Source organism: Macrobrachium rosenbergii, chromosome 44 (genome assembly GCF_040412425.1).
Source record: "Macrobrachium rosenbergii isolate ZJJX-2024 chromosome 44, ASM4041242v1, whole genome shotgun sequence".
Classification (NCBI taxonomy): domain Eukaryota; kingdom Metazoa; phylum Arthropoda; class Malacostraca; order Decapoda; family Palaemonidae; genus Macrobrachium; species Macrobrachium rosenbergii.
The window spans coordinates 26,533,119-26,560,503 of NC_089784.1; the positions used below are offsets into that span (position 1 = coordinate 26,533,119).

General features: G+C 40.4%; 2 protein-coding genes across 2 annotated transcripts in view; one reads left to right on the forward strand and one right to left on the reverse strand.

The window, feature by feature from the left end:
- Positions 1–1,568: 1,568 nt before the first annotated feature.
- Positions 1,569–21,908, reverse strand: LOC136829147 (nucleolar complex protein 4 homolog). The gene is made up of 5 exons (XM_067087472.1): positions 21,754–21,908; positions 10,941–11,043; positions 3,553–3,648; positions 1,848–1,962; positions 1,569–1,691 (listed from the first exon to the last, which is right to left on the reverse strand). Exons 1-5 carry the CDS (start codon positions 21,844–21,846, stop codon positions 1,640–1,642), a joined length of 459 nt encoding a protein of 152 aa, XP_066943573.1. The 5' UTR covers positions 21,847–21,908; the 3' UTR covers positions 1,569–1,639.
- Positions 21,909–23,524: 1,616 nt separating this feature from the next.
- ND-B18 (NADH dehydrogenase (ubiquinone) B18 subunit) overlaps positions 23,525–27,385 on the forward strand; it is a 4,302-nt gene continuing 441 nt past the window's right edge. Inside the window, exons 1-3 of the mRNA XM_067088082.1 lie at positions 23,525–23,732; positions 26,305–26,473; positions 27,366–27,385. The exon at positions 27,366–27,385 is cut by the window's right edge and continues 441 nt beyond it. Of these exons, the coding sequence (XP_066944183.1) occupies positions 23,621–23,732; positions 26,305–26,473; positions 27,366–27,385 (301 nt within the window). The 5' untranslated portion in view covers positions 23,525–23,620. The remainder of the gene's footprint in view (positions 23,733–26,304; positions 26,474–27,365) is intronic.

The following is a 27,385-nucleotide window of genomic DNA, read 5'->3' on the forward strand; positions in this document are numbered from 1 at the left end:
GTGGAGTATTGACGAGTCAAGAGTTAATCTCAGTACTCTGTTTCTCTGAGCACGAGCAGTATTCACTGGATACGATCGGCTAAAGAACGGCATTTTAAACCTTTTTCATCAAAGAATCATCAATTTGGCTATTCTTGCTTCAACTGTGTACCGATGATCCAATTTCGAGAATTGTTTGCCATAGTGTTGAAGTTTCACCATTTGCTTCTATGTTCAGCTCATATATTTTAACATCATCGGCAGTCTGGAAGATGACCTATACCTTCTCTGATCTTAAATGTTCGATCATTCATGCGATTCATGAAGTTGTTCGTCCCAATCGAATATTCCTTCCTGGCTAAAAAATGTTTCGCTTCATAATGGCGGGAAAGCTGTAATGGTATATTTGGGCAATATTACTGAAATTTCTGCTAACGTTTGACTGTTTTATTGGCATGTGAGTTGAATTGATATTAAGACGTCTTTATTTATCACAATTTAATCTAATGCTATAAATTGATTTTTTTGTTGGCTTCAACAACGGCGGCAATAGTTTGCAGACTTTCTTATTGCTAACCCGCTCCTTTAAATAAGTGAGCTTGGCAAGAAATTTTGTTGGCATTAAAGCCTAACAAATCCATCAGCCTCGGAGTGCACTATTGGCAAATGAAGTACAGGTATCACATGCATTTTCGCCATCACTGTGTTAATTGGATGTTACAATACATATAAAATAGTAGCATGGATTTTAGTTAAGTAGAAATACTAATAAGCCACAGTAATTAGTGGCTATGCGAACATTATCCCATCAAATTATACCATAATATTAGGCACTGTTGGAACAAAGGCCCATTGTCAGTCAAAGTATATTTGTACTGCTTACTTAACCTAATTAAATTTGGCAAATCTTTACAAATGAAAGAAAATTCTTTTGCTGTATATGTGTTCCTAGAATAAAAAAAAAAAAAAAGGGGGTAAGCTTAACTACACTAAAATAAACACACCTAAACAAGGAGTATAACTGGCACCACTACAAAAAGTGAGCATTTACCAGTGAACAAAAAATTCCACCACTGTCTCTTCTTGCTTAGTCAGCAATACAATTTTACTTAGCATACAAAACACAGGCCTGTATATCCTGACACTTTTGAAAGTAACAAGCAAGGAGGGCATTAATTTTGTTCTGAAAGAGAGTTTGATAAAGAAGTAAAATGATAAGTGAGCACCAAGAACACTAACCAGAATCTGGTTACTTCTACCACTAAAAGAATATTGCTAGATTACACTGAGATTCCCCTTAGCAATGAGCGTAATCAACTAGGAGAATTATGCCAGTTTTTATATTGTGAATGACTGTTGCAAATAACCAGTTATACTGGAATCATTGCTAAAAATGTAAAAAAACATGTTTACATTGTATATACTGATCACTATACAGCTCTTTCTGATACATCTTCTTAACGGAAAATAGCAGCTCACATCTTTACAGTCTGTGCAAAGGAATTGTCAGTCCAATTTATGCTGACATGCCATAAACACAAATGGATATGAGACATTGAAAAGTAGGGTATGTATTACATTAATAAATATTAAACAAGGTGACTTACCTTAAGGGTATAAAACAAAAAATCGTGACATTCTGTGTGTTCTTTCAAGTTTGTTATGCATTTCTGGTGATCATAATTATCTGATATGAGTTCATCCAACAAGGCCTGAAAAGAAAAAAATTTTATCAAGGGAAGTAAAGTAATACAGCATATCCCATATTTAGTGTCCATCATATTAATTTCTTGTCCAAAGAAAGTTTTTTGTCTAAGAACTGATTTGGGAATTTCTTCATAAAATCTCAACAACTCATTTTTACTTACTTGTAACCTCTGAGTTGGAAAACTAGACCTCCTTCGGTTTTCTTACGGACTGGGCGTCGGTTTTCAGCTTTCATTAACTTTATTATTGTTGATAAGGCAGCTTCTTTAACAGCACCTGTTTATAATTTGATTAATATTATTTCCAATGGAATGGACAACCTAATGTCTATAACCCAGGCCTAAAGAACACAAGAAAAAGGTACAATGGGAAAACAAGTTACCAGAGTAATGATACAGAAGCAAAGGGAGAAGTCCAAAGTTTAGCAATAGCAAAAGTGACAAATGTAATTCCAATAAACCCCTCGCAATGTTCCTTGTGTGGTTCACTTTAATAGTACCCTAGATTCTTTAGCCCATGATGTATTGATTACGCCCTTTACTTTTCTCTCATTTCTTTCTTTTGCCCTCTATATAACTCCTTATCCTAAAACAAACCTGAGAAAACACTTCACTAAATAAACATTTCTCATTACATTTCTAAACATATTCTAGAGATAACTCCTTGCAAAGGCCACAATAATATATGGTTACACAATTTTTAAGTACTATGGTAATTATTTCACCTGTTTCAACTCTGGATCCCTTCCAAGGAAAGTTTGTTTGCCTTTCATTATGGTGTTTTATTGTATGCTTCATCTACAACAAAAGGAAAATACAATGTACCAGCTCACTCATTGTGAGGGCTGAATACTTGTAATGAGGATGAAAATTTGAACAAGCTGCCAGACAGCCTGAGCAGCTATGCTGGAAATATAAAATATGTATAAAATATGTATATGTCACTTTTGCATGGCCTGAATATTGTTGGTGTGAATGTCTAAATATAATCGACAATGAATTTCAGGTTTTGGGAACAAATCAGTTAAAGAAACCTCATTACAATCTCCATTGTTATAATTATCCCATAATAAAATTTTTACAACGCTGTAATTTAATGGTAAAAATCTCAACCTTATCATACATAAAGACAAATCCTTTGGGCCAGCCCTGTGAAAGCTAAATAAATTAGCTCAGCGATCCAGTAAAATTACTTGATTTGTACACAGTGTGTGAGCTAATGTGTTCATACGCATTTGTTTGTGCAATATGCATTACAGTATTTGCAAATCTATGCCTATGTTTACAAGCATTGAGTTTTTGCCATGTCTCATAGCATAACTCATAAAAATTTGTCTCTCAACTTCACTTGAAATTTGTACAGTAACTTTTGCATGTCTTTTGAAGCTAATCAACTGGTCATCAATAATCACATTTTGAGTTATGGAAGGACACCATCCTGCACCTATTTTTGTTTTTTATCTCTCTCTCTCTCTCTCTCTCTCCTAGCAATAAACTTCAGAAAGAAAAAATGATGGTGGGGGCAGACAACATTAGACAGAGAGGTAAAAAGAGAGCAAATGGAAACATGGAAAGCAATGCAGATGGGCTGAAAGGATATCTTAATGAATCTTTAGTGTGTTTATAGTGTGTCATACAAACCAAGCTTAAGGCCCAAACAACTCATTAAAAGAATTTTGATAAGGGTCCTAACAGAGTAATCAAAGATGGCAATATCTGCCTCTTAGAATGTGGATTCTGGCAAAATCAACTGATACATAAAAATCATACATAGCTTCTGGCAAAATCAACTGATACATAAAAATCATACATAAAGACAATAATTGTAAAATTACTACAGCTAAAAGTATTTCAAAACTGCACTGACCTTCATGTCTTAGAAGACTAATTAATTTTTCAAAAGCTTCATTGTATCTTTCATATAACCACTTATCAAATTTTTTACTTGCTGTCATCAGGTCATCTGAAATGAGGAAAAGCATTGAGAAACTGATACAAATATTCACACATAGAAATCACTAAAAAATAATCCTGGGTTATCTATTTACATATGTGCTGTATATAATATGCTTTAGAATTAGTTGAGGGAGCTGATAACAAAGTTATTCAGGCTTCAATCCGATGGTTGAAAATAATTGTCATGTTTATAACAGGTACTCGTAATTCAGTCAAGCTCTATAGCTTCTGCTGACAGTATTTCTTGAAAAATCCTTGCAGATGGATGCCTGTGCAGTTTTTGATCCCCAGTACCTGTATTCATATAAAGCACCACAAACCAAGTTTGGTCACCACTGAACATGCATTGCCCAGATTGGATAATGACTTGGGCATTAGTATATAAGTTCTCTAGGTTAATGAGGTAGATGATGATGACAGCAGCTAGCTGATCACCTTCCATTTGGGATAGCTGCCCTTCTCAAGAAGAGTCCAGAATATATGACTGAAATCACCGAAAAAAGCATGGCACATGAAAATTAACATCTCCAGCAACTTCGACCACAGACATCAAATTTAAAGCACTCTATATTTTCTTGTAACCTGATTGTAGTGAAAGTATAGCCTTACTACAATGACCCACAGCCTCATACTATGGGAGGTATAAATGTAGGCAAAAGTCTGCAGAAGTTGGTCTCAACAAGAGAGAGAGAGAGAGAGAGAGAGAGAGAGAGAGAGAGAGAGAGAGAGAGAGAGAGAGAGAGAGAGAGAGAGAGAGAGAGAGAGAGATATGCACTATCCTTGCTTGTCATAACTTCAAATTCCTAAACAAGGCCATCTTTAAATGGCCAATGCTGGGAATGACAACTGCTGCTACATTATTCCCTGTGCCTCTTGACTAGCACACATAAGCCAAAAATCTCATTTGCCAGATTTTGTCTGACTACACTGACATATGGCTTTCTTCCATAACAAGGTCTTTTCTAACTTGAACAGTGTTCAGCTTCCAACCACACTTTACCTGAAAAATGAAATTTTCATAATAAAACTAATACAGGCAGTGCCCGTTTTATGACAGGGTTCCGTTTTTTACGCCATGTCGTAAACCGAAAATCGTCGTAAACCGAAAAATCGTTGAAAATTGTCAAAAATCCTAAGAAAACCTTACTTTTAATGCTTTAGGTGTATTGGAAACAATATAAACTGCATTTTTATTGAGTTTCTCATCAAAAACTCCAAATTTTTATTATTCTGCTGTTTTGGAGCCATATTTCTTCCGTCGGATTGACGTCTGACGTCGTCAATAAACCCGAACATGTGTCGTAAATTGGGAAATAATTTCTGATGAATATATTTGAAAAGCGTCGTAACCTCGGAACGTCGTAAGCCGGACCCATCGTAAACCAGGGACTGCCTGTGTTGTAATACCTACCTGAACACCTGAATTCGCCCTTAATCCCACTAGCCCAAACAACTCTCAATTACCAATCCACTAGCGGGAATTTTAACAGCCAGCATTACCAATGCTGCAGGTAAAATCTTGTCACTGAGCTACCATAACAAATGGTTGGTAACACTGGATCGCCAGCAACAAACTCTTGCAGAGAAAGAACCCTAAACGAACGAGGCAGAGGGTTAACTTTCGACTCCATCTTCGCCACAAATTCCGGAAGAAAAGACAAATGCATATCCTTTCCTGCATAGGAGACCAGCCTACACACCGCCTGAAGCTCGCCCACCCATTTTGCTGTAGCTAAAGCCGTAAGAAAAAGCACCTTCTTAGTCAGCTGTCTTAACGTTAGAGCTTCAATGGTTTCAAAAGCAAGGGAACGTAAAAATTGAAGTACTTCCGACAAATCCCACCGAGGGGTCCAAGTCGGCAAGACAGGACGTTCAAGCTTAAAAGAACGTAATAAACCATGGATGATTTTGCTACTAGAAATTTCGAGGAGATGGAAGCTAAATGTACTGCTAAGCATTGAGCAGTAGCCAGCAATAGCCGAATACGAAAGGCCCTTCATTTTCCGAAGGAATAAAAGAAAATCATCTATCTTAGCAATAGAAGGCCTAGAGATGGAGTTACCTTCCTTACGACACCAACTTCTATACACTGTCCATCTGACCTGGTAAAGCTTGTGGGTTGACTTTCTCAAGCTGAAAGAAAGCTGTCTAGCCACAGCTTTAGAGTCTGGTCTGTCTAGATGCTTGCTTGATAGTCGCCATGCAACTAGGTTCAGCACACGAGGGTTTGGGTGATAATGGTGAAAATGCAGTTGTCTGAGAAGATCTTTCCGGATGGGTAGGAACATCGGAACTTCCGTGAGGAGCTCTAAGAGTTCCAGAAACCAAGGGTGTTGGGGCCAGCAAGGAGCTATTAGAGTCATAGCCGTCTTGACACTCTCCCTCAATTTCCTGATTACTTGATGAATGAGCCCGAAAGGAGGAAAAGAATACACCTGCATCTGATTCCAATTTTGTAACATCGCATCGGTGCCTATCGACATGGGGTCCACCACTGGTGAGAAGTAAACCGGAAGACGATGGTTTAATCTTGTCGTAAATAAGTCTACAGTTGCTGGCCACTTCTGGAGAACCTGACATACTATGTCCTGAGCCAAAGTCCACTCTCCCTCCAATATTTGAAGAGAGTGACTTAAAGAATCAGCCAGCACGTTGAGACTTTCCGATACGAATTGGGGAGGAAGAGACACTTTCCTTTCTTCGCACCATCTCAGGACTCTCTGAGCTATAATATTGAGTTCTGTTGATCTTGTTCCCCCCGAGTTCTTCAGATACGACACAGCAGTTACGTTGTCGCAAAACAGAGCCACTACTCTGTTGCGCACTAGGTCTGAAAAACACCTGAGGGCTTCTACTGCCCTGAGTTCCCGAAGACTGATTGACTCCTTTCGTTCCTGATCCCCCCGAGGCCTGAAGCCTGGGTTTCCTCAAGGTTGCTCCCCAACCTTGATCTGAGGCACCTGTGTACAGATGAACGTTGGGAAGAGGGGAGTCGATAGACCTTCTGGGTGTCAGATGCCCTTCTTCTGACCACCACAGAAGATCCGACAGGCACGAATCGTTCCAGACTATGACCACGTTCTCGTTGCGGAAGTCCCAGCGATTCCTGAGACATACCTGAAGAGAGAGCATCCGGAGACGAGACCCTGGAATTAAGAGAGAAAGAGAAGACATTCTCCCTAAGAGGGTTCTCCAAGCTGATACTGCTGTTCCCTGCTGGACAGGAACACCTCTACCTGTTGAAGGACCGACTGGATCCTCTCCAGGGTTGGAAAAACCCTCAAAGGAAAAGAAAGAATCCTCATCACTAAATAGGTCATGGATTGTGTTGGCACTAGGCAGCTCTTGGCAAAGTTTAGTCGAATTCCTAGTACCCTGCATAGTTTTAAAAAGAAGTCCCTTGCCCTTACTAGCTACTCTAGAGAGGAAACAAGGATCAGCCAATCGTCTAGATACCTCAACATCCAGTATCCCCGACAATGCATAATTGCCAACACTGGAGACATGACCCTCATAAACACCTATGGTGATGTGGTCAGCCTGAAGGGGAGAACTTTAAACTGGAAGGTGCCGGCAGAAGACACGAACCTGAGGTACCTCCAAGAATCCTGATGAACAGGAATCTGGAGGTACGCGTCCTATAGATCCACTGAGACCATCCAATCCCCCCTCCTGACTGACCGCAGCACCAACTGCGAAGTCTCCATATGAAACTTCACTGAAACCACCTGACAGTTGAGGCCCGAAAGGTCTATAATGGGTCTCCACGAACCTCCGGCTTTTGATGCGATGAAGATTCTACTGTAAAATCTGGAAAGGGAGGAGCTGGTTCTAACGCACCCTTCTCTAACAGGGCCCCGAATCTCCCTCACTAGAGCCATCACCTTGATGGAAGACGGGGAATAACTCAGAAGGTTGACAGGGGAGGAGGACAGAGGGGGGAAGGGAATGAAAAGGAATTCGATAACCCATCCTCAGGACCTCTACAACCCGATCCTCTGCCCCCAACTCCTTCCAGATCTTGCCAGAACAGAGCGAGAGAACCTCCCACTGGAACAGACGAGGGACATATCTCCTACTTGGTAAAATCCTGAGACGAAGAGGGCCTAGAAGCAGACACTGTTGCAGCTTTGTTTGCAAAATGCACCCTCTTGGGTGTTCTAAGGGGAGACTTCGAAGCTGTAATTCCACAGCTGAGTTGGTAGTCACAAAATTCACCATATTGGCCACATCCTCATCCCTGAACAATGAACTGGCTAAGGCTGAAGGTGCTCTAAGCAATACCCCCTACGACGTCTGGATAACGCAGGGGAAGATGACCGAGAGAGAAATCTCGTCTTTTCTTACTAACAAATGTCGTCGACGAAGCCAAGGCATTGGCCTGAAACAGAAGTTATTAAACTGTCAAACAGCCCCAGATCCAAAGGGACATATCTGTCATTCTTTAAGAAACCCATTAACCCAGACAACATCCAAAGAGAGTGCGAAAGAGCCTCAGTCTGATTATGCAACACGTCCTCCAGAGCCGCTTCCTGAGAGAAATCCCTCGAGGTGAGATGATGCCAGAGACCTAGACAGGATTGCCTCAACAGAATCGTTGAGTGGCAACCTGACACCTGCCGAAGGATTACCATGAACTGAATAGATCGCATTATGTGGGGAAAGAAGAGAAATGTCCTGCCTATTAGAAGCCACCGCCCATGCCAGATGACCGTCCGCCTTCTCCAAGGCCTGCCTAACCCGATCAGACCAAACCAGCCCACACGAAAAGGGAGCAGGACTCAAATAAAGACTGATTTGACGAATGCGGTTGGTCCAGAGCTCTTGCTTGAGGGTACAAAGAAGTGACATACTCAAGCATATGTCTGTAGTCATTACTACTGGCAAGAGGACATTCCGGATCTTTCGGAATTTCCTGAACCTTCGGATGAGAATCCTGTTCCGCCATGTCCGAAAAGTCCAAGACAGACGAAGGAGGAGGAACTGAACAGAGCCCAGACGATGACAAAGAGTTTGCAAACAGACCGCCATACTCAGAATGCTGAACACCTACACCTAACCCGGTACCCGGAGCTGGATCCACATTGTTGATTCCGCAGAGAGGAAGAGAGGGAGGAACCGAGAGACCCAGAACTGCTTCCACATTGCTACCAAAGGGAAGACGAGTGAGAGAAGCCAAACCCACATTATTAAACCCTGAGGGAGGATGCACAAGTGGAACCGCTTAAGGAGGGACGGAAGAAGATGAAAAAGAAGAAGAAGGGAGAATGAAAGAGGCAGGAGCTGCCATCGGAGTTTCCACAGCAGCAAATGTAGGTGATGAAAGCCGCGGACTGATCAGAGAAGGTACCGCAAGCCCAGCCCAGAGCCGTGGATGGCAAACCCCAACTGGAAGTGACAGGCAAACCCTGTGAAATACCTGGAATACTTGATGCTTGAAGCCGAAGCAAGGGGTTGCGCATACCCGAAGGGATGGAACATAAAACGCCTGAGGCGAAATTTTGCCGAAACTGTGTTTTCACCTGTCCAGAAGATCCTCCTACCAAGGAAGGCTGTACTGTGGAGGGAAAGGCGGAAGACAGAGGAGTGGTGTACGAAGAAAGAGCTATCTGAGAAGAGGAGATGCTGGGGTTCGTAGAAAGAGGGAAAGCGGAAGATGTGGAAGCTGCAGGAAGGGCAGAAGAAGAAAAAGCTGAGGAGAAGACTTAAAAGGGTGCGGAAGGTGAAGCTACAGATAACCCAGAAGAAAAAGCAGAATTCTAAGAACGAAGGGACAAACGGTAAATGGAATCCGCCCATCCCTGATAATCCTGAAGCATGTCTGACCTGAATTTTGGACACCTCTGAGTCACATATTCTCTAATGTTAGAAAACCCATTAAAAAAACAACCTCTCACCAAAAGTCTATACCCTTTTGAAAGACCCAACAAATCTGCATTGTATATTGCCACATCCCCATACTGATCACACAAGCCATTCTTAGAAGCCGAAAGAGACACACCTGAATCCGCCTCACTAGATGGAGGAGACCTTGCACCAGACCGAAACATATGCGATGAAGGCGAAAATTTTGCCGGAGCATAAATTCCTGACTAACACTCTCAACATTAAATTTTTTCAACAACACTACAAGGGGATGGGGAGGGAGGTCCTTCACTGCCTGCTCTGCGCTGAGGGGACTGGCAGAACCTACTCACTCGGAGGCTTGCGGTTCGCCATTACCTTCAGCACCCGTTAGGGCTGGTTCTGGAACAGGCAGGAGCTGAAAAGGAAGATGGATTAGACATCCTAACGCTACTACTATCCCTACCTGAGAATTGTTGTAAAGACTAGCTACTAAGTTTGTCATACTGCTTGTAATCCTATCCTCTATCTGTTTAACTATCTCTGAACTCGCTAAATCTGAAACAGAAGACTGAGATCCTTGAGGCAATGAAGAATCTGACAGCTGTTTGCCGCCCACGATTAAATCCCGCCCTGCTGAAGGGAACAACCATTCAGCAGCGCAAACAAAAAGCAATAGACGAAAGTGGGCGTGTCGCACACACCTGTGTCAGTGTTATTGTTCGGGCTAGTGGGATTACGGGCAAATTCAGGTGTTCGGGGAGTGTATTGCAATACAACTTTTTTTTCACCTGAGTGCTTCATCATCAAGCTATCCCCTACTTGGGTTCAGGATACCTGGCTGACCATTGGGTTTTAAGCACCTATGACCAGAACTAACTTTACTGCACTGCCAGTAATGACTGGCTTCCTCATGGTTATTAATGATTAGATTACTTCACATAGCAGTCATTGGTTCTATTCCTGAGAGGTCCTCTCCAGGCAAAGTTGACCTTTTCTGGTCTTCCCTTTCTCTTTTGTTGCGAGGCTTCATCAAGCAACAGCTTATTTGTTTAGACCAAACCTAAGATACTAATAGTTTTTGTGCCTCTCCACCAGAGCCAAGGATGAAACCACTAAAGGTGGAATCCATGGCTTCTAGAAGGACATCGACAACTGCCCTGATAACTTTAGGATCATCCTGCACACTTCTCAGCTGTAGGTAATCATTGACCCTTTTAACATACCCTGTAATTACTTCTTGATGTCTGCCATTATGAGGGCATGGAAGGCGTCTGGGTCATCTACTTCAAGGAACAAGGTCAGACCCACTTGAACAGATACTGAACTCTGAACATGCAACCCTCTGGAAGCTACTGACATAAAAAAAAAAAAGAATCTCCAATTACTTTTCAAAGGAAATAATAGTACTAATCCCCACTAAAATGTTAAACGGTATATAAATCTCCATCTTACCTGGTATATCAGCATGGATTTTGATGTCACCATTCTTCAATAAGTGAATGAAAATGGCTCTAAGGCCAATAATTCCTGATTTTACTTTCTTTTTATCATTATCCTGAAAAAAATTAGATAAAACAGATGTAAATTCAGTGGCTAATTTCAGGTCATGCAGATTACATACATAAGTACAATTGAAAAAAAATTAAAAGTAAATACTGAATGGCCCTGTACTGTACCTTGACATATTTTTCATAACCCTCTATACCCACATATCCAAAAGTTTTTGGCCTTGAGGACTTCCATCTGAAGATCATTTAATAGAGGCTTACACTATAAGTATTATGCAAAAGCCACCAATTTCATACCTGAAGTTTGTTTAGCAAGCTTGCTGCTGCCATTACTGTACAAGTGAAATCTCTGTTCATAATTAGAGAAAGGAGTAGTTATGTTTTGGACCACAAGGATTTATTTCTCTAGGTAAAAGAACAAATAGAGTGCACAGTGTGTGCATGTGAATGTTTTCCATTTTTTCTAACTGATACAGTAATTTTTCTGTACTAAAAATTCATTATAGTTTTTTTCCTCCTAGAAAGTTACAGTTTATATTTCCTCTAGATCTCTACATTACAAGACAAGCATACTACTGGCAGTAGCTAAACAGTACTTCTAAAGGCAAAAACAGTGGAACAAAAATTTATGTTGATTTTTAATGTTGCAGTGAAAAACAAGATAGCTAGCACCTATGCTAAACTTAACCAAATGATATCTAGAATAAAACATTGCACATTACAAAAACAACAGGATTTAGAGTAAAAATATGAATAGGTAAAAGCTACAGCAAATACCCAAATGACCATAAACACAGCAAGGGAATACAGTACAGTACTGTAATCCAACCCCACACTCAGATGTGGTGTCCTACAACGACTGGGGCTCCCCAGCTCCATGGACAATCCTTTAAACAACATAACTTCACCTATGATATCTAACAAATGAATTTGTTGTGCACATTCATTTGGCTAGCCTATTTACTGAAATTCACACCATATGAAAATATGAAAATTCTAAATTCAAAAATGAATATATGAAAATTCTCAATTCAAAGTGGCTTAACATAGCCTGGTCTATTATATGAGCTTTTAACTGATAAGTAAGGCAGCTAGCACTAGTTTAAGCTAGCATTTCTCCTATTCTTAGGGCATTGTTTAATTTGAATTCAACACAAGCTTATCAAGCCTAACCTAACCTAACCCTTAATGATGTTTCAATTATGACAATTTCTCACCAATAAAGAGTAAAATCAAGTTGGAGAAATTACAAACATTGTAATAAGTAAGTCCCAAACTGATGGCCTGAAGGTACCTCTTAAAGGTCCCTGGGCCTTGTACATGAATATTATGTATGATTATGGATTTCTAAATCTATCCTGACAGACCTCCCCCATTTGTTGTGGCAACCCTGGCGGATTTCTTTTGCCTTAAAAGGTGTGCTGGCCCCACCTTGTTGACCAGTTGCTTTCAGTGCTTTTTTCATTTACATACGGTTATGTATATTTATACTTTTAACAGAATTTTTGTAAATAATGTAAATACTGTTGATGATGGTATTGTTGTTTATTATTCTGTTGATATTTACAATGTTATTGTTATGAGTCTATTTATTAGTTTTGATATTGTGTTATTGTTATGAGTCTATTTATTAGTTTTGATATTGATTTTATGTTGTTAATTTCAATTCTTTCGGGAGACATCGAGCTGAACCCTGGGCCTGTTACTCATTACAGTATGAAAACTTGCAGAGTACTTTACTCAAATATTTGAGGCTTAAGGTCAAACTTTCTTGATCTCCAGAGAAGTACCCATGTCTACGATTTGATGTTTTTATCTGAGACTATTAAAAGTAGTAACAAGTCAAAGGTTGAGTTTTTAATCCCAGGGTTTGATGGCCCTGACTTTATCTATTGTAAAATAACATCCCACATGCACAAGGTATGGCTGTATACACTAAGTCAAGATGACCTATTTATCATCAGAAAAATCTGGAGTGTAGTTGCCATGACGTTCTTTGTTTTAAAATTTTCAGTAGGTTCTACAATGTTCATGTATTTGCTGATTACTGCAATCCAAAAATCAACAATTCTATATATGACTGCCTTTTGGAAAGAATCAGTATGGCTCAGTCACAGGATTCAAGAGCTTCATTTGTTGTTTGTGGAGACTGTGATGCAAAGCACGGCGAGTGGCTAAATTCAAATTCCACAGATCAACATGGCTGTTCTGCTCTTGAGTTCTGTGTATACTTTGGTTTTGTCCAGCTAACTGAGGAACCCACAAATATTTCTGATAATAATAGATTAGACCTCATATTCACAGATGTTCCGACTATTGTGAAGTCCAAGGTCTGTGAATATATAGGCACTTCTGATCATTGCACCACAGAGATGGACATATCTGTCAATCAGTATATTCCTAATGCCACCATTGAAAAAACGGTCTGGCTGAAATCTAGAGCCAATTGAAGTTTGTCAAGCACTTTATATTTCAGATGCTATATTAGATCCTGATCCCAAGAAGAAGGTAAACGAAATGCTGATGGCTATTTTAATAAGATATGTCCCTAAAAAGGTCTTCAAATTTAGGACAAATGACCAACCATTGTTTAATGATATATGTAAACAAGCCTACCATGACATACAGACAAAATTCAATGCATGGAGATAAGATGTTAAAAATGAAAATTACACCATTTTTGTTGAGTCTCAATGTGCTTACCATACAGCTGAGAGAAATTACAATAATTACTTGAAAAGGAAGCTTGAATTGGCATCATCTATCTTTAGGTCAGGCTCGTCTTCCATTCCACCACTACTAACAGATGATGTTAGAGTGTTTACAGGGAAAAGGCTGACCTGTTTCATTGAGCTTTCGAAGCTAAGCAATAAACTGAGGATGACCCTCTTCCTGATATTTGTCATCCTGAGCCTTCTTCTTCTTCTTCTTTTTAACGTGCTTTTTCCCATTTTTGTATGGGGTAAGATTGCCTTCTTTTGAAGGACTTTGAATTGGCTTTGGGGTAGACCGTAGTCTCAATCAGCTGCCCTGCCTGACATCGCTTAGACCAGCGGTAGCTGATGTGCATGTATCATACAAATCACCAGCTCCCTTTCTCCCAGCACCGACGAGAGTTGAGCTTAGGTCGACAGTTCGAGAAGTGTGAGGTGTCTGTTATGTTTTTAGAAGATGTTGGAGTGGCTTTGTTTGCGTGTGTATTACTCTGTAACACCCATTTGCTTTTAGCAAACCTATCCGCTGATTATACATAATCCCGGGTGTCTACGGATAGCAAAGTGTCCGCCTCTCGACCGGTCGGCTGCGGATTTGAACCCACGCCACAGACCTCTATGAAGTCCTAAGCTGCTGCTCTACCGACCTGGCCATCGAGGCTCTCTTTTGTCATCCTGAACTTATTCTTACAAAATTTGCATTTTGCTCCAGGGAATGTTACAAAAATTCTGGGTAATCTTGACAGCTGGGATGGAGAAGACCGTGATGGTTTCTTCCCCTTGATTTTTAAAAAATGTTCTAGTGTGTTGTCGTCCAATGAAGTATCTTTGCAGATGAGTGCAAGCTTAGCTATACAGTGCCTGTTCCAAACAGTGGCATATCTGCAGACTGCAGTAAATACAGGCCAATCTCTATTCTCCCTGTGCTCTCCAAAGTTGCTGAAAAACTTATTTTTTAGCCACTATGTAAGTACAGTATGTGGAATCTAAAGGATTGTTAGCTGGTAGTCAATATGCATATAGGAAGCAGTTAGGTACCTGCAATACTCTTTTAGACTTGACATGCCATTTGCAAGGGAACCTTGATAAGGGTTTTGAGTGCAGAGTAATTCAAACAGAGTTTAGTGCTGCTTTCCATTTAATAAATTACAAGGCACTTATTTATAAACTTCAGAATCTTGGAGTGGGTGGATGTTTTAAGATTACTTCAAGATTTCCCTACAAGTAGACAGCAACGAGTTGCTGTTGATAGGATCTTCAGTGAACCAAGAACTGTTGTGTCTGGAGTTCCACAGGTTAGTGTTCATGGTCTCCTGTTATTTTTGGTGTATACAAGTAATATGGTTGTTGGCCTGGAAAACAAGATTGCTCAGTATGCCGATGATGCAACACTTGTGGGTGTAGTAAAGTCTTCACTTATGTGAAATGAAACTGCCCTCAGCCACAATAGGGACATGGACTGGATCAAGGAATGGTGTAGTCAGTGGGGTATGAGGCTGGACTCCAGTAAAACGAAAACGCTATTGATTAGAACACTTTGTACAGATTCCCCACCCCATCCTCCCCCTTCAGGTGGATGGAGCTTTGCTGAATGAGTCTGAAGCTTTAACTATTCAACGTATAGGTTTTGACTCACATCTTACTTTTGAGAAACATCTAATGAAAGTTAAAGCAAATGCTGCACGAAAGTTAGGTATTCATTGTAAGGCTTCATATATTTACAACAGTGATAAAATTAATACATCATGTTTTAGGTCATTTGTGCTTCGTCTACTGGAATACTGTTCTGCAGTGTGGATGTCTGCTTCTGCCAGAGATCGATCTCTTTTAGATCGAATGGTTTGCAGTGGTAGGTCTCTGTTTCCTAATAGTAGCAGTTATGACCTGGACCACTGACGGATGGTCTCTTGTTTGTCATAAGAGACCATAAGTTGTATTTTAAGAGATCTTCACATTCACAATTAATCCCTGATCCCCTTTATCTGCTGAGAGCAACCAGATTTGCTGAACAGCAGCACCAATATGCAATAAATGTGCCTCACTGTCAAGTTTCTAACTTACAGAGGCCCTTTATTCCTCACACCATTGTATTGTGGAACAGACTCCCAAAGGATGTCATGCAACTGGAACTTCAGAAGTTCAAGCAAAGATGCAATGCATTACTACCCTAATACTATTCTCCTTACAGTTTAATCAATTTTCATCTATTTATTAATTTATTTTTTCTTTTTTAATAAGTGAGATCTCTTCTTTCTGTATTTCCCTTTACCTCCTCTTACTTCTTCCTAATGAACACCATATTCTTTGGAAGCTTGAATTTCAAGTCAATGGCCCATGTGGACTTGTTCCATATGAATAGGTTTCATCTTCAGAATAATAATAATAATAATAATAATAATAATAATAATAATAATAATAATAATAATAATAGTTCTATTGAATATTATTGCTGCTTCAGCTGCATTTATTTTGTAGAAGACTTTTTCTATTTTCCTTATTAGGACTTCTCTTCAGTGGAGGTGCGTGCTAACAGCTCGCCTATATTTGTCATTTCATGGGGAAAAGTCAAAATCTGGATTCTGCTTCTTTATATATTCTATACAGTTAGTTCTATACAATTGTTGCCGCGACGCGTTTCGACAGACTCTTCTGTCATTCTCCAGCGGAGCTAGTAGAGGACTGGCAGATTGCATAAGTCCTTCTGAATTTATACACGGGCTTCAGCGGGGGTCATGGATGGCGAATTCTGATTGGTTGCAGTCGGCGAACTTCAAGCCAAATTTCTGCGGAAGCTCGATCCTGACAGATCTTCGCAACCTGGGAATGTCATTCATTCCAGCGTTCCCATTGGCCTGCCGTTGCGTGATGTCATGCCGGCTGACATCATCAGTAGTTTGGCTGCTATTGGGCTGCGGATGAATGATGTCATTATCTACTCTTTCTGTCGTAGTCGGGATTGTCTCGAAGGGCGCCTCGCTCATCAGGGCATCTCCATTCTCAGGGTTGTCGTTTTCAGGTATTCGTTGGATTTGGTGGGTGTTCTGCATTATTCTTCTTAAATTCGTGGGTAGGAGCGATGCCTCCTGCGTCGTATTCATTGTTGGTTTTCTCTCGGCAATGAGGGCGCCTCTAGCAGGCGCAGACGTCGAGGGTCGGCGGCTCTCCCGATTATACTTATATTTTGTATAATACTGTCGCGGAGATGGAAATATTGTGAGTAGCACGGGCGTGGTTCATGATGGCACCCTCCTGGGCGTGGCAGGAGATCCTTTTGACAGGCGCATCGTGGTCATTCCAATATAAGCGCCGGGCATCCTCGGACAGGACATACAAATTGGTAGACCACGTTCTTCTGCTTGAGGGGTTCTCTTGCTGGCGGAGAGGGGTTATTCTTCTTCACCAGATCACGGGTGCGGCGGTTCTTATAATAAATTACAAGATTTATTTTCTTACTGTCTTCGGTCAGGTGACGTTTTCCATGACGATTTTCTTCATGGAGTTCTCGTCCTCACGGTACTGGGATGCATCCGGGCCTTATAATAGATCTTTATGTCATCTTGGGGGCAGGTTGTGTGTTCTCACCGTTGTACCATTTTCCAGGCCAGTTCGAATTTCTTTGTTGACGAGGCTTGTCGGTGAAACCATTGTTCACCAACATTTGTGCAGCACGTTCGAATTCCTTGTTGGTGTCCTGCCAGGTGGAGCAGTGGGAGAGGGCCCTTTTTAATGAAGGTCCTGACTGTCGTGTTCTTAAACCTAGCAGGGCACTCGCTATCCCCATTCAAGCAAAAGTCCCAAATTGGTGGATTTTGTGTAGACTGATGTCTTCAAGTTCCGTTCCGTCTTTGTGACCATAACGCCGAGGAAGGAGCGATGGTCGTCTGTGCTGAACTCGACAGTGTAGTTCAACACACTACATTGTTGGAAGGTCAGACGAAGGGCTTCAACCTCCTCCTCGTTGTCTGCTTGAACGAAGACGTCGTCGATATATCGGGCATATTTCTTCGGCGCTGGATTCTCTCGAAGACACGTTCTTCTCACGGTGCCCATGTAAAAATTTGTAAAGAGGACGCCCAATGGAGCCCATCGCAACGCCATCTTTCTGTCTATACATGTGCCCTCTGTGCGTAGTGAAAGGCGCCATCTTCAGTACAGATCTCCAGCAGAGCCTTCAGGAACCTTCTGGGATGTTCAAGGGGTCATTGTCGGCTCTCTATAGACTTTGTTTAGGATAATATGGATGGTTTCATCCACAGGTACGTTGGTGAATAGACTCTCTACGTCCAGAGAAGCGATGGTCCCTGCGCCCGGGAGTCTCGGATCACTTGAGGAATTCCACAGAGGACTTCAGGCTATAACTGCTTGGGACGTAGGGGGTCAAGATATGATTTAGTCGTTTGGCGGCGTAGGGTCGGGGCAGGTGTTTGGCTGATGATCGGGCGGAGGGGATTGCCAGCCTTGTGTGTCTTGACATTCCCATACAGGTAACCATCTTCTGTCCATCTTCCCCCATCGCAGGTGACTTGAACTTGGTTACCTGTATGGGAATGTCAAGACACACAAGGCTGGCAATCCCCTCCGCCCGATCATCAGCCAAACACCTGCCCCGACCTACGCCTCGCCAAACGACTAAATCATATCTTGACCCCCTCACGTCCCAAGCAGTTATAGCCTGAAGTCCTCTGTGGAATTCTCAGTGATCCGAGACTCCAGGCGCAGGGACCACGCTTCTCTGGACGAGAGAGTCTATTCACCAACGTACCTGTGGATGAAACCATCCATATTATCCCAAACAAAGTCTATAGAGAGCCGACAATGACCCCTGAACATCCCAGAAGGTTCCCTGAAGGCTCTGCTGAGATCTGTACGAAGATGGCGCTTTCACTACGCACAGAGGGCACATGTATAGACAGAAAGATGGCGTTGCGATGGGCTCTCCATTGGGCGTCCTCTTTGCAAATTTTTTACATGGGCACCAGAGAAGAACGTCTTCTCGAGAATCCAGCGGCCAAGAAATATGCCCGATATATCGACGGCGCCTTCGTTCACAGACAACGAGGAGGAGGCTGAAGCCCCGTCTGACCTTCCAACAATGTAGTGTGTTGAACTACACTGTCGAGTTCAGCACAGACGACTGGCTCCCCTTCCTCGACGTTATGGTCACAAAGACGAACGGAACTTGAAGACATCAGTCTACACAAAAATCCACCAATTTGGGACTTTGCTTGAATGGGGATAGCGAGTGCCCTGCTGGGTTTAAGAACACGACAGTCAGGACCTTCATTAAAAGGGCCTTCCCACTGCTCCACCTGGCAGGACACCAACAAGGAATTGAACGCTGCCAAATGTTGGTGAACAATGGTTTCACCAACAAGCTCGTCAACAAAGAAATTCGAACTGGCCTGGAAAATGGTACAATGGTGAGAACACAACCTGCCCCCCAAGATGACATAAAGATCTATTATAAAGCCCGGATGCATCCCCAGTACCGTGAGGACGAGAACTCCATGAAGAAAATCGTCATGGAAAACGTCACCCCGATCGAAGACAGTAAGAAAATAAATCTTGTACTTATTATAAGAACCGCCGCACCCGTGATCTGGGATGAAGAATAACCCTCTCCGCCAGCAAGAGAACCCTCAAGCAGAAGAACGGTCTACCAATTTGTATGTCCTGTCCGAGGATGCCCCGGCGCTTTATATTGGAATGACCACGATGCGCCTGTCAAAAGGATCTCCTGCCACGCCCAGGAGGGTGCCATCATGAACTACGCCCGTGCTACTCACAATATTTCCATCTCCCGCGACAGTATTATACAAAATATAAGTATAATCGAGAGCCGCCACCCCTCGACGTCTGCGCCTGCTAGAGGCGCTCCTCATTGCCGAGAAAACCAACAATGAATACTGACGCGGAGGAGGCATTGCTCCTACCCACGAATTTAAGAAGAATAATGCAGAACACCCACCAAATCCAACGAATACCTGAAAACGATTAACCCTGAGAATGGAGATGCTGATGAGCGAGGGCGCCTTCGAGACACTCCCCGACTTCGACAGAAAGAGTAGATAATGACATCATTCATCCGCAGCCCAATAGCAGCCAAATCCACCGATGATGTCAGCCGGCATGACATCACGCAACGGCAGGCCAATGGGAACGCTGGAATGAATGACATTCCCAGGTTGCGAAGATCTGTCAGGATCGAGCCAAGAAATTTGGCTTCAGTTCGCCACTGCAACCAATCAGAATTCGCCATCCATGACCCCGCTGAAGCCCGTGTATAAATTCAGAAGGACCTCCATGCAATCTGCCAGTCTCTACTAGCTCCCTGGAGAATGACAGAAGAGTTCTGTCAAACGCCGCATGGCAACAATTGTATAGAACTAACTGTATAGAATATATAAAGAAGCAGAATCAGATTTTGACTTTTCCCCCATGAAATGACAAATATAAATGTTAGCACGCACCTCACTGAAGAGAAGTCCGCAATAAGGAAAATAGAAAAAGTCTTCTACAAAATAAATGCAGCTGAAGCAGCAATAATATTCAATAGAACCTGTTTAAAAGAGGGTCTGCTGCCAAATTATAATAATAATAATAATAATAATAATGAACTGATTGTTTACTGCATAATTTCATCAACACATAGGTAATCTCATAACTTCCAAGTACAGTATTTCTTTTCTGAATGGAGACATTTGTCCCTAATGTCAACACCCCAATCTCAAAATGTTATGGTATGCAATACATTTAGGTTCACTAAGTGAGAGGGGATTCAAGGGATGAATTCTTGTGTCGAGTGGGACACTGCACTCCATGTTAGTTAGGTATGCTAGGTTAGTTTAGTTTTGGATATTTTAAAATGTCGTTGTACCAGTTTCTGGGAAGATAAGATTTTGATTCTATTTTGGTTTTCAGAGTCTATGTGAAGTATATGTTGCATACTTCCCCCCTTAGAATAGCTTAATGTATGGTTATGGGAATCCATGTTGTTTGCACAAAAAATCGTGGACAAAAAGAAACACCACATGATAAGCAGTTAGAAAATATATGTTGAAGATTTTGACAAGCAGTCAATTTGTCATAGCCTACATTAAGTGCATAACATATAGCCTACATTCCACCAAATGATTTGGGAAGCAAACCAATTGGCTGATCACACACTTCAAACAGGTAACATCCTTAGGCTATTTATCATCTAGTTTATTCACCTTGGGTTTGGGGGAACATCACACACAAGCCTAAGCCTGCCACTCTTATAGAACCATTTGTTAAGGGAACATACTAGACTTAAGTTGGGGTAAATAGGATTGGCGGGGCGAGTGTAGAACGATAGGATAGGTTCCGCACACGTAAACTAACCAAACCATTCCTAGAATTTCATGTCTGACTTAACCAGACCTTACCTTCCTAATCTTACTTAGGGCACCAAGCCCACCCCCTGGAATCCCATAGTTAACACTAAACTTTGGAGACAATGGACTTAGCTTCCATCGTTCTGCAAACTACCCAGCATTTGCTAATCTCAAATTGCTACTGAGCTGTTCATCAAGTTTTACCAACTAGCCTAATGTGACTAGGCCTAAAGTAGCAAAGACTCGGTCCTGGTCATTTCAGCCGTAAGTCACTTACGTCGCAACATCCAAAACAATGTAAGATGTTATGTTTATGGTATTTGCCATTATTATTTCATGTTTTACGTACATCCCCAAGGGGCTGGTACTAAATACGGAGCCCATTTTGCACGTAAACGTGCTTACGGCCCAAATGACTTACGGCCGAAACGACCCAAATGCCAAAGACTGGTCTAAGTCTATTGTTTGGCATAGACTTTCGACCCCTACATAGGTTAGTATTGCCTTCTCAAACGAGAAACTGTGGCTTGGGAATGACTAGTTCCTTAGCAATATTCTAAATTAAGCTAGAGGAGATTAGTAGGTTAGGCCACTTAGCTAACCTAGCGGTCCGTAGCACTTCTCCGAGACTAGGCTAGAACTAACACTTTACTTAACCTAAATAAAATATTTCTGCAACTCATACCTCTAGATGTTGAAGGAAATCTACTATTATATTAGCATTCTTCACTTTATCCTCTTTAAATTCTTTAATTGAAACCTCGTGCGTCGGAGCCATTCTTCGTATTCACGTTGTGGACTAATAGTTAAGTATCTTTTCTATATCTTATTGTTTACGTTCTATTAGGAAAACTACTGATATTCTCAAGCAAACATTCAAGCAACAAACTCTCAACCGGAGAGTTCATCATATGCGGTATAATTACTTCATGGGGGAAAATTTCCCCTTATTTCTATCTTACCGTATTTCTTCCATTCAAGCTTTATAATTTCAGGTAAAATTTTCGTGTTCACAAAACGGATTAAGGGATCGATTACGTATTTTTTTTCTAGCTTTTACCACTATTCAGGAACAGCAGATGGTAAAGTTATCGTTTCAAAATGCTTTCAGGTTTTCTCACATTAAGTTAAATTACTAATCGTTTTAAAATTTTGTTATAAGTAGAGGTTTTATCCAGTAAAAGTCAATTAGGTCCATAAACCATGGCAGGAAGAGGGGTGCCCATGAATTATAATAAGCCTTCAGCATTCTCTTTCATTATTCTTGCAATTTTTCCTTCCAAAGTACTGGGATGTTGGACACTGATAGTTTATACTCGAAAAGGTAGTATATCTGTTGTTATTTTACGCTACAGTATTTCCAGCGCTAAATTTTTTTATTGCAGCATTGCTTTCATTAGCCGAAAAAAATATAAAAAACGACAATTCCGGAACATTTTGCTGAACTGGTTCGAAAGTGCAATTAAAGGAAAAGTGAAATCCCAGGTATTGCTGTATTATTATTTTTACTATTGTTCTTGTTGTTGTTTGTTGTTCTTGTTTACGATAGAATGAGGAGGAACGAAAAGAAAAAGATAGAAGACGTATATATAATTTTCCGTTACAGAAAAATGGTTGTAAATGTCTTTGGTGACTGAGGCTCGTAGATGTTAGGCCTACAGTGATTACTAGTTACAGTAAAGAGCAGTTGTAGAGACTGACGAAAGAATCCCAGAGTATTTGTAAAACCAGGAAGTCGAGAGTAGCCTATATATTGCAAAAAAATATATATGTGATGGTAAATGGAAGCCAGGAAACCAGAACAGCGTGCTGATATGGATAGTTGAATAATGACGGTGTAACTCATAAAGGATTTGGGATACGTTGCTATAAAAGACAAGATGGTGGGAAAAGGAATGATAAAATAGTTAAGTCAAGGAAGGTAAAGTAGAGCTCTACGGAAGATTTGATGAAAAGAAGGATATCTTGGTAACAAATTCCTATCTGTAGAAGGAATGGTTTTGCTCACTTTTTTTTTTTTTTATTAAAATGAAGTACGATTCTTGAATGAAAACTAAAAGAAAAGGTTGTTAAATGGACTGCCTAGACGGTATCTGTGGAGTTAGATGTGTTGAAGTTTAGGGAAATTAACAGATAAAGATTGGACTATGAAACATGTGATCTATGTAAAATAGATAGGGGCACATTGTGTGAATAACGTGAAAGCTCTTGGCACTGAACTTCTGCCTTCTATTTTCACGTGAAAGTCCATAAATTCAATGCATGAAGCCTTTCCTTGCTTTTAAATTTTCTGAACAGAGTTGTTGTCACATTTTCTTATGCTGCCATAGTGAGCGGACTAGAACAGAGACCCCTTAAAGATATCTGATTAATCCCAGAGTAAGCTTAAGGTTAGCAGTCTATGAAACTCTCTTGATTGTCTTTAGTTTGATGACGGACACAACAAATTTTTCATATAATTTTGACGAAAACAGTTCGCCCGCGCTTGGTCTGTCGACGGAAATCAGCTGGGAAGAGGCCGACAAGTTGCTAAATTTAACAATTCCGCAACTATGGGTACAGCTTTGTCACATTACCTTACTGATCCGACTGTTACCCCCGATTACACGAAGGGTCCGACATTTGATCCTCTGTATGGGTTCCCGGAAGGTAGAAAAGAGAGAAGTAAGTGGATTATCGTGAGTAGGCTGCTGCACGGTCCTACGAATACCCTAGGCTAGTAAAAATGTATCCTTACTATTCTGAGCTTAATATTGTTCTGGGTTAGTCCAAGTTCCTGGTCTATAGGCTCTAGGCTAAGCTAGCATAATCTAGTTAACTAGGCTGCCAGTGTTCTTGGCGTAAACCAGCCCCTGCAGTTCAACCTAGCCTACCAAGGGGTACAATTAAGCATTAGCTCTGCATCGGGTATTTCCTTTAAAATTGACTTTTCCTATAGTATTTTGGTTGCTTATCAAGAATTTATCGTTATTTTTTCTCGATTGACTGCAATTAACTTATAATTAACCTCAGAACTAATTATGTTTTTGTATGCTGGCCATCCTGGAATACTATCGTGCATGCGCACTGTTATAGCCTAGGGGAACTTTCGGTAAACAGGTTTCCTCTACTGGGAGGTTCTGTCCACCCCCGGCTAAGTAACACTGCTTACTAGGTTAGGTTAGGTTAGGGTTTTTTAGGTTAGTATGGTGTTTTTATAATAGATTTCCTTAGCCAATCCCTTCTTGAACATACGGCTCCCTAATTACTTTTGTATTCACGGAATACTGGCTAAGGTTGCAGGCACTAGGCTATTCAGAAAGTGAATTAAATGCAACTTTACTTCTTTTATTGGTAAATTTATATTTTAATGGTAAATTTATATTCTAATTTCAGGCCCACTTGCATGAACTGCACATAGCCCATTATCATCTGCTTATCCCCACAGGCATGGATATCAAAGTGTAAAAGAAAGACTTGAACTATCTTTGTACCAGAAGGAGTAAAACTTGAAACTACCACTGCAATCTGGTTCCCGCCAGTCGCCAGCTGGAGTATTTTCCACCTTTTGTCCATGTTTTTGTTTATGTTTATGGTATTTTCTCTCATCGTAGTATGTTTACGTTCATCTCCAATGGGCTGGTACTAAACATGGCGCCCATTTTGCACTTAAATTGGAAGTTGCTGAACTTAGAAGGGTGTGGTAATAGTTTTAAGTTTTACCGCAGTAGGTTTGTGGAGCAACTGCAGACTGGGGGTTCAGGCATAATCTCATTTTTTGCTCAAAGTTGCCAAAAAACTTATTACATCATGCCCAAAGCTTCCAGTGAACTAATCTTACATAGGGCAATATGCCCTGATCTGGTCGGGATGGGTTTCACCTACCCTGTGTTATGGAAATTTTGTTGGTATTTTCTATAATAGTTTATACATCCTGGACTTTCAGTCAGCCCAGTTGTGATAGTTTTAATATGATTTTCTTACGGAGCTTTTCAAGGACACCCTAAGAACAGCATAAAAAAAATTCTGTTCTTGAGAACCATTATGAAAATAGAAAAAAATACCTTTTTTTTTTTATTTTTCTTCTTAGCTTGTGCCTAGGCTAGCAAGGGTAGTTACAACAGTGCTAGCCTGTATTAATTAAAAAAAAAGAGGAATTGTCTATCCATATTGGTTAGTTTTCTCATAAATGAAATATTTGCACATGCCAGTCAGTGCTATGCACACTTGAAGGACTGAACAGTATCACATAGTAATTAGAAAGGTGTATTCCTGCCTGAATATGGGACATATTACTTTTCATGCCCAACTTTGCAGTCATATATCTTCACCGGCATATTCAAACAAGAGAACCCAGTGGTATAGATGGGAAGAGGAGCAATATTCAAAAGTAGCATCAGTAGAAATATAGTACAGTAATGACATTTTTTTCAAAAGTAACCACAGCATATCATGGTCATTACTTATTTCAGAAGGTTTGGCCTAGGAAAAAGGTCTCAAATTCGACATAACTCATTTAACTATATATGTGTAATCTGTAGAATATGATTATTGTAGGGGCCAAGGATGCTGTCACTATCTTAGGTAGGGCTTAGGAGTTTGCTGTACTGAATTTTAAATATACAGTATTTAAATTTTCTCATGAGTGTTGCACACGATACAAACTTTCTCAAGAGTGTTACACATGATACAGACTTTCTCACGAATGTTACACGATACAAACTTGAATATTTCAAAAGCAGTAAATTTCTCTTATAAGATACAGTCCTCTATTTATTAAAATTTACACCATGGCCTAGAGCTACTTCAGCAGAAGCAAGATGTTTGTAAGTGTTGTTGAATACAAAGCAATGTACAGAGTATCATGAATATAATTCAAAGACTAGGCTGGAATAGAAAATGCAGACTAGGATACTGTATTTCATGTCAGTGAAGACCTGCTCCACCATATTTGGTGTGCTTAAAGCATGCTCTCAAATTCCATAAAAAAAAAAACACACACAAGCAAAGGGTAATGTTGAAGAAATAAAGAATTGAAGTAGTTGTTGATGACTATAGCAAACTAAGCTGTATAGTTAATGTGTGAGGATTTATGGGTATATGCTCTAAGTGAGGCATTTCTCACTTCCATGGGAAAAGGTATTCTTAGTAGGTAAATTTTTAATTGGCCATCTTTTCTTACAAGATGGATACAGCGCATATGGTTACCATGCTGTGAACTGCTGGAATTTTATTACAACTTTACTTTTCTTTTCAGCCATGGTTGCAACTGTGGAGGAGATGGACTCTGCCAAAATACCTTTAGAAAATAGAGATTATTGTGCACACCTCCTCATAAAGCATATGGCTTGTCGACAAAAAGTTTGGCCTCTTGCCTATAAATGCGCTCATGAAAAACACGAATACCTCAATTGCGAGTATGATGAGTAAGTACAGTTTTAGTTCAAGTAGTTACTATTGACACTTTTTAAGTGCAATAGTACATTGCTCTAATTTGATAGGAAGCTTCATACAGCACACAAAGATTTCTGAATGAATGCTTTACTCTTATTTATTTGTTTTAAAATGAAAAACTAGGTTTGGATAGTTCTCATCATAGAAATCCTTTATGGGTCATTCACAAGTGCTCAGAATTTTTAGAAATAAATTATTGTGGCATTAGTCATGTAAAAGTTGGATACAGGAAATTATAGTGCAAACCCAATTATAAAATATTGCTTGTTGCAAGTGCTTTTGATAGTCACGATCAGGTATTATATACTTAGATTACGCAACAGTTGTAGAATTGTTTTAATTAGCTTGATTTCAACGCATTTCTCAAAATTATGATTTAACAAAATTTGCTAAAATTCTTGAAGGTTTTATCAGTGCCTTATTATGAAAGCTTTGCTTGAAATTTTATTTTGGCTAAACTTATCAACAGCATCAAAAATTTTAGTCTCTCTCTCTCTCCCCTCTCATTATGTATTCACAATGTAAAATAAACTTTTTTTACAACTTTATACCCATGAAGTAATCAAAGTGAAATCTTGATAATACAGTAATTTGGCACCAAAGAGATTGGAAACTATTATACATAACCTTATCATCTTTGGTTCCCTCATAATATTCTGTTTTGTTATTTTACATTAAAATCAATTGCAGTCAGGCAGTGACTATTGAAAATCTGTAGAGGACAGTGTTGCATGGCTGATCCCTCTTTACCTTACCACTTGTTTTCCATTTTCTTGCATTAAAGTCCTTTATTTAAGGATCATAGTTTGATAAAAAAATCAGACATTTTTATATCTGTTACTCTGTATATATTTCTGATTTCAGTTATGTCTTGAGAATGAAAG

Coding starts and splice junctions, on each gene's coding strand:
- LOC136829147 (XM_067087472.1), bottom strand. CDS start 21,846: ATGGCTCCGACGCACGAGGTTTCAATTAAAGAATTTAAAGAGGATAAA. Junction 11,044..21,753: donor ATTTCCTTCAACATCTAGAG/GTATGAGTTGCA, acceptor AATTTTTTTCAG/GATAATGATAAAAAGAAAGT. Junction 3,649..10,940: donor AATCCATGCTGATATACCAG/GTAAGATGGAGA, acceptor TCCTCATTTCAG/ATGACCTGATGACAGCAAGT.